At 54.0% G+C, this 6,000-nt stretch overlaps 2 protein-coding genes across 2 annotated transcripts; one reads left to right on the plus strand and one right to left on the minus strand.

The window, feature by feature from the left end:
- Positions 1 to 265: 265 nt before the first annotated feature.
- EsH8_II_001341 (SRP40, C-terminal domain-containing protein) lies at positions 266 to 1,633 on the plus strand (the record flags this gene model as incomplete). Its single annotated transcript, XM_083264639.1, has 1 exon — positions 266 to 1,633. One exon carries the CDS (start codon positions 266 to 268, stop codon positions 1,631 to 1,633), a length of 1,368 nt encoding a protein of 455 aa, XP_083121961.1.
- Positions 1,634 to 3,659: 2,026 nt separating this feature from the next.
- EsH8_II_001342 (uncharacterized protein) lies at positions 3,660 to 5,577 on the minus strand (the record flags this gene model as incomplete). The annotated part of the gene is made up of 3 exons (XM_083264640.1): positions 3,660 to 3,888; positions 3,951 to 4,341; positions 4,389 to 5,577. The coding sequence occupies 3 exons, from the start codon at positions 5,575 to 5,577 to the stop codon at positions 3,660 to 3,662; spliced, it is 1,809 nt and encodes a 602-aa protein (XP_083121962.1).
- Between the last annotated feature and the right edge of the window lie 423 nt (positions 5,578 to 6,000).

A 6,000-nucleotide genomic window follows, 5' to 3' on the forward strand; every position in this document is an offset into this window, starting at 1 on the left:
ATAAATGCATATAGTGTTTTACTATATTTTTGCCGATAAGATAAGGAGAGGGAAAAAAAATCGGAAAAAAAATCGCGGGCAGGGATCCCATCATAGAATAATTGGAGACGCGGTGGCTGGCATTGAGATCCCACAGAAATTTTCCCAGGTGAAGACCGAAGTCGACTCCATCCCTCACCGAGGAATTTGCTAGGTGCCGGCTCTTTCCAGTTACTTCTTTCCTGCAATTGCGACATACAGGAACCATCTTCTCGACCCGACACACATGTCAGCTCCTCCTGCACCTCCCTCCTGGTTATTCTCCAATAACTTCAAGACCAACGACACCACCACACCTACCACATCCGCGACGACGCAGCAAGACAAGATGGCCAAGGAGAAGAAGTCCGAGAAGAAGGGCAGCAAGACCAAGGCGGTCGCTGCGGCCACCCAAGCGGCTCCCCCCGACCAATTGATGGACCTCGTCGACTCCTTCCTCTCCGAGAACGCCTTCGCCTCCGCCCATGAGGCCTTCCAGAAGCAGCGCGCCCAGAGCGGCTGGAAGCCTTCCAAGAAGCAGGCCACCCGCCCCAACCTCGTTGCCGTGTTCCAGACCTGGCAGACCTCTCTCAATGCCACCGAGGGCCAGGTTGCCGTTGCCAAGGTTGTTAAGGACGTCAAGGCCGTGAGCAGCAGCGATGAGAGCGACAGCGACAGCAGCTCCAGCTCCTCCAGCGACAGTGATAGCAGCGATGAGGAGGACGTGGACATGGCCGACGTCGCTGCCGAGAGCGACAGTGACAGCAGCTCCAGCTCCAGCTCCAGCAGCTCCAGCTCTGACTCCGACTCGAGCAGCGACAGCGAGAGCGAGGACGAGAAGCCCGCGCCCAAGCAGGGCCTGAAGCGCAAGGCTCCCGAGTCGGACAGCAGCAGCAGCAGCGACAGCAGCAGCGACAGCGACTCTTCTAGCTCCGACGACTCCAGTTCCGAGGATGAGCGCCCGCAGGCCAAGAAGCAGAAGGTCAAGAAGGCTGCCAGCGTCTCCTCCGACTCTTCCTCCGACTCCAGCTCGGACAGCTCTAGCGATTCCGACTCCTCTTCCGACTCCTCCGACTCGGACTCTTCCGACAGCGACTCTGACTCTGACTCTGACGGCTCCACGGCCGCCAAGGTGCCCCTGCCCGAATCCGACTCTGACTCTTCATCCTCCGATTCCTCTTCCGATTCGGACTCGGACGACGACGCCAAGAAGACCAAGACCAAGGCGAAGAAGGCGTCTACCGACTCATCCTCCACCTCGTCTGCAACTCTCGAGAAGACTTCTCCTGAGCTGAAGCCCACGGCCTCCACCGCCGCCGACCCTCCTTTGCCCCCCGACCCGGTTACCTTCCGCGCCAACAACCGTGGCGGCAAGGACAAGGAAAAGAAGGTGCCCAACAAGCCCTTCTCCCGCATCCCCGACGAAGTCTTCGTCGACCCCAAGTTCGCCAGCAACGAGTACGTGCCCAACGACTACTCTCAGCGCGCGCACGAGGACCTCATCGTCACCAAGGGCAAGGGCTTCACCAAGGAGAAGAACAAGAAGAAGCGTGGTAGCTACCGCGGCGGCTTGATTGACATTTCGAGCAAGAAGGGTATCAAGTTTGAGTTCTAGGTCAATCGCCCCGTTCAAAGCTTGGTCCATTTGCTTTTTGATCTTGGAGTTTGGAATCCTATTTTTAAAAAAAGACTGCGGTTTTCAGTGGAGAGAGGGGGGGTTCGGTTCGCTTTGGCATTTGCGTATCTTAACTCTGAGAATTGCGTCTTCCGGAATGAAGCTGTTTTACAAACAAAAGAGCTTGGGGTTCGTGGCATAATTACTAGAGACGGCATCAGCTCTCGCGAGCGATGCCGTGTACATAGACTTCAAAAGTTCTCATACCCTACCTTTCAGGCCCCTTAAGGTCGTATTTCTATGCATCTCTGTGAAGTTTCTTACAAAAAGGCCTTGGTGTTAGTTCAGTCGGCTGGCTTGGTCTGCTCATGAGAGTAAGACTCTGAACAAGGCGAACGGGGGCGTGGAGCGAATATCATCAACAAGCCCCAAGTTGATGTGCTCTTTGCAACTCGTTGCTTCCGCCTACACTGTTCAAAGATCCACGTCAAGTGGCGCGGTCTCGGAAGTATCTAGGTTTTGTTTTTGTTTTTGTTTTGTTTTTGTAGATAGACATGTCGTGAAACCGGGCTGCACAGCCCGTCAGTCACACGTGATCGGGACGAGGAGGGCGCCCACAGTGTCTCTCCCCAAAGGGCCATTCTATTGGCAGCCTCAGCGGTGGCCTTTTTGTCTTCGCAGCCTGTCCCCCACCTACTCGAGCGCCAGCAGCAAGACGAACCAACTGTGTGTCACAAAGTCAGTGGCGCAGTCAGCTGGGAGAGGACGTTAAGGAGAGCGGGAGAAGAGGACGCGGGGTGGGTGGCTCCGATGATGTGACCGATCACATGTGCATGCTTTCCATTCCCCGTGAAAACCTCACAAAAAGCACAAGACCACAACATCTGACCAGACCCACAACGTTCTCAAAAGTGATAGAAGAAAAAATACATCGTCTCGTTTGGAGGGCCGATGATTGATTTCCCGAGCAGAACAATCCTCGTGTTGCGTTTGAGTCGATGAAAGCTCGCAGTTTTTCCTTGGTCATCGTGCAAGGGTCACAGTAAACGGACGGACGAAGAATAAGAGGATGCGGATGGGCAGAGGCATGAGAGGTGTACTGGTGGCACGCGAGAATCCGAACCCAGCTGGGGGGGGGAAACGAGCGAGGCCTGGGAGACTAAAAGAGGTCCCAGCCAAAAGGTGGGTTCCAGGCGGGTATTCAGGGTCGCCCTGTAGATCGAACGACGGGCCCACTGTCGGCCATAAGCTTAAAAGCCTAATTTTTTTCGGATGGGTGCGGAGAAGCGACGGCCGTGTGTGTGCAGAGGACGAGGGCCGGGCCAAGGCCGGGCTCGGCCGATAATCTAACAGGTGAGGGCTGCTGTGTGGGGTCATTAGCAATGATTATGAAATACGTGAAACAACGGGGAAGTCGGCGGCTTTTTGCACTTTCCATATCCAATGCATTCTCGCTGAGGCTGCAGGTTGGAGAGGAGGTGATGTTTCCGGGACCGCGGCCGGAGGTGGTCTGCATCTGGGAAATCCGGCCTCAGTATCCGCCCCCCCAAGTACCTCCTCCTCCTCCTCCGCCGCCGCCACAGATTGCTGTGGCGGGGTACGTATGATGCGGCAGCGCCGTTTGTGGAGACAGAGTCGGACGCAAACCAAACGAATAATAGAAAGGGTCCTCTTCTTTGTTCGGCCCGCTCATGCACTTCTCCAGGGTTTGCCAGAGGCTCAGAGGACTTGGAATCATATGCGTAGATGCAAATCAATGTGAACCTCATCTTTCTTTATTCAGTCCATTGACACATCATACATTATGCCGCTCAGAAAGGCCGATGGCCGATAGCCAGGGCAGACGGGCCACTTCTTTGGATAAAATAACGTTTCTTCTTTTTGTAGTCATCAAGCCATCCATCGTGAGTCTCTCTTCCTGCTTCGAGCCTGGGCAGCCCCAAAATATCCATGGTATCTCAAAGGGGCCAAGGGTCCAACCTTGGGAGATGAATAATAGAATGAAAAAAGACGAGGCTTCGATCGTCTATGTTTCGGACTTGTTGTCCTCCAACGCCTGGACGTCGCCGTACTCGGCAATGACCCAATCCAAAAATTCTTCCCAACGCTTCTCCCACTCTGCTCGTACGGCCGCCAGCTCCACCTTGGACATGCAGGAGTGCTCCAAGCTCCATTCGATGAGCTGTCGCCAGCCGTGTAATGACATGTCCGTCTTGCCTACCATTGCCTGGTAAAAGTCGTGTGATAGACTTGACCTAAAGTCTCTGGTTAGCACGGCCGGGGTTTCTCCTTTCTCAGGTGCGACCGAAAAACATACCTAAATATTGTTCCGTTGTCTGAGTTTAGCGTGCAATGCACATTGTTCGCGAGAAGGTTGTACATCGAATGCCCAGTAATCCGGGGCGTGAGGCCGAGTTCCTCGTTTGAGATGGGGCATACTTCCAAGCAAATACCTCTCTTCTTCATATGCTCCATGATATAGGGGTGCCTGGCCAGAGCAAACCCGTGACCGATGCGCTTGGAATTGAGTAAAAGTGCATCCACTAGGTTGCCGTCCGTATCATTGCCAATTTCATTCGTCTCGCCGCAGTGGAAAAGGAAGGGAATATCGACACCAGCATCGTCGCATTTCTTTCTGAACGCGAGGAATTCTGAAATAAAGGCTCGCAGCGGCCGCCCCTTGGATTCTTCGCCAACCAAATCAAACCCTGCTTTGTCAGTAACCCGTCCAAGACGAACAGGTTCTAGGACTTACCGGCAATCCACTCGGGCCATTTCTGCTTGAACTTCAAGCACTCGTCGAGTGCAAACGCCACGGACTCGTTGGAGAAGGACCGCGGTGTGCAGTAGATGACCTTGAGCCCGCCAAAGTATTCTCTGGTCCTCTGCTGGAACAGATCATACTCCTCGATGATTATGTTCATGATGCCTACGTTGTCGATTTGCCGCGTTCCGTCGTCGGTCCAAAGCTGGTTCGTCTCCATGAAATTGGGCCGAATCTCTGCGTACTGGATGTTGTCCTGTACAAAATCCTCCAGAATCCCTTGGGTATATTTCCGATAAGCACTCTCGTAGTTGAAAAGCCCCTTCATCATACGTGTCCGGCCGTTGAACTTTTCCCACGAGCCCTGGACTGTTTGAAGCATATTGTGAGCTTCTTCTTCGTGGAAGACTAATTTACTTGCGAGCCACTCCGCTCCGTCCGCGCCCCTGTGAAACTTTGGGAAGTCGTTGAGGAACTTGGAGAATTTCATCGTTTGCCGTTTCACATAATCTGGCGAAAACATGTCGCCCGGGATCTCCTTCTCGGGCGGTAGAATAGAAAACTGAATTTCACAGCGGTGAAGAGCGGTTTTTGCGTCCTCTTCTGTAATGCCATTGCCGCTCGGGGCCAAGGACAAGTCGCTGGTGATGAACATACGATCCATGTCCTTTGCTATGCCAAGCAGCACATTAGGCTGCAAGCAGGCATTGAAATGGATGTGAAGGTGTGCCCCTTTGGGCATCGCCCGTGCGACTCTAAGCAGCCTCGTCTGGTTGATCAAATCAACGTTGGAAAGGAAGTGGTCGGCGGGAAAGCGTTGGTGCTTCTGACCACCCCACCCCAGCCTTGGCTCAGCCGCGTCATACACCAAGGTCTGGTCCTCGGCTTTGAGGATCCGAATGATGTCGCTGGCCTTCCTCTCCTTCTGCGATGCCAGGGTCTTGAGGCGAAAATCGAAAGCCAGAGTGCTTTCGCGGCTCTTTATCTCGTCCCGCTGGCGGAAGTATTCATCGAGCCGATCAATTTTGATAGCAGCGGCGGCCGATCTCGTCCTCGGGCCGGCGTGATCGAGGACGGTGGGCTCCCGGCGATGGCGTTGGAGACCGTTCCGGTGAAGGCCGTCGCTGGTCCCCCTAATGATTTTATCGTGGGCGTCAATCATCTCTTGAGCCGCGTCCATGTCTGCTTGGTGGCGGGTGTGAATTGCCACTGTTGGTAAAGTAGATTTGTGGTGGTGATGGGGCTTCCGCAGCCTTCTTGAGGGGTGTCGCGCGAGTGTGTTGCTGTTCCTTCTATGACCCTGACCATCCTTCTCGCCAGGTGCATCGTCCTTTTCAATGTTTGAGCATAAGCTCCCCATGAATATTTTCTTGAGACTGAAAATAGGCGCGGACAAAGAGACGGGTTTTGGAGCTTGGACGGCGCTTGGAATTCAGGCAAGGTACCAAACGGTGATGCAGCGCACCCTGTGTGTCGCAAACAGGTTGGCGGGGTCTGGTTGCGAATGTGCGATGGAAGGGAGAAGATGTTCAACTATTTGAATGCGCAAGTCTCCTTTGAAGCTCTAGTGACCATCATGAGCAGAGGTATCCCTACTTTATCG

This window comes from Colletotrichum jinshuiense, chromosome 2 (genome assembly GCF_051148585.1).
Source record: "Colletotrichum jinshuiense chromosome 2, complete sequence".
In the NCBI taxonomy this organism is placed as follows: domain Eukaryota; kingdom Fungi; phylum Ascomycota; class Sordariomycetes; order Glomerellales; family Glomerellaceae; genus Colletotrichum; species Colletotrichum jinshuiense.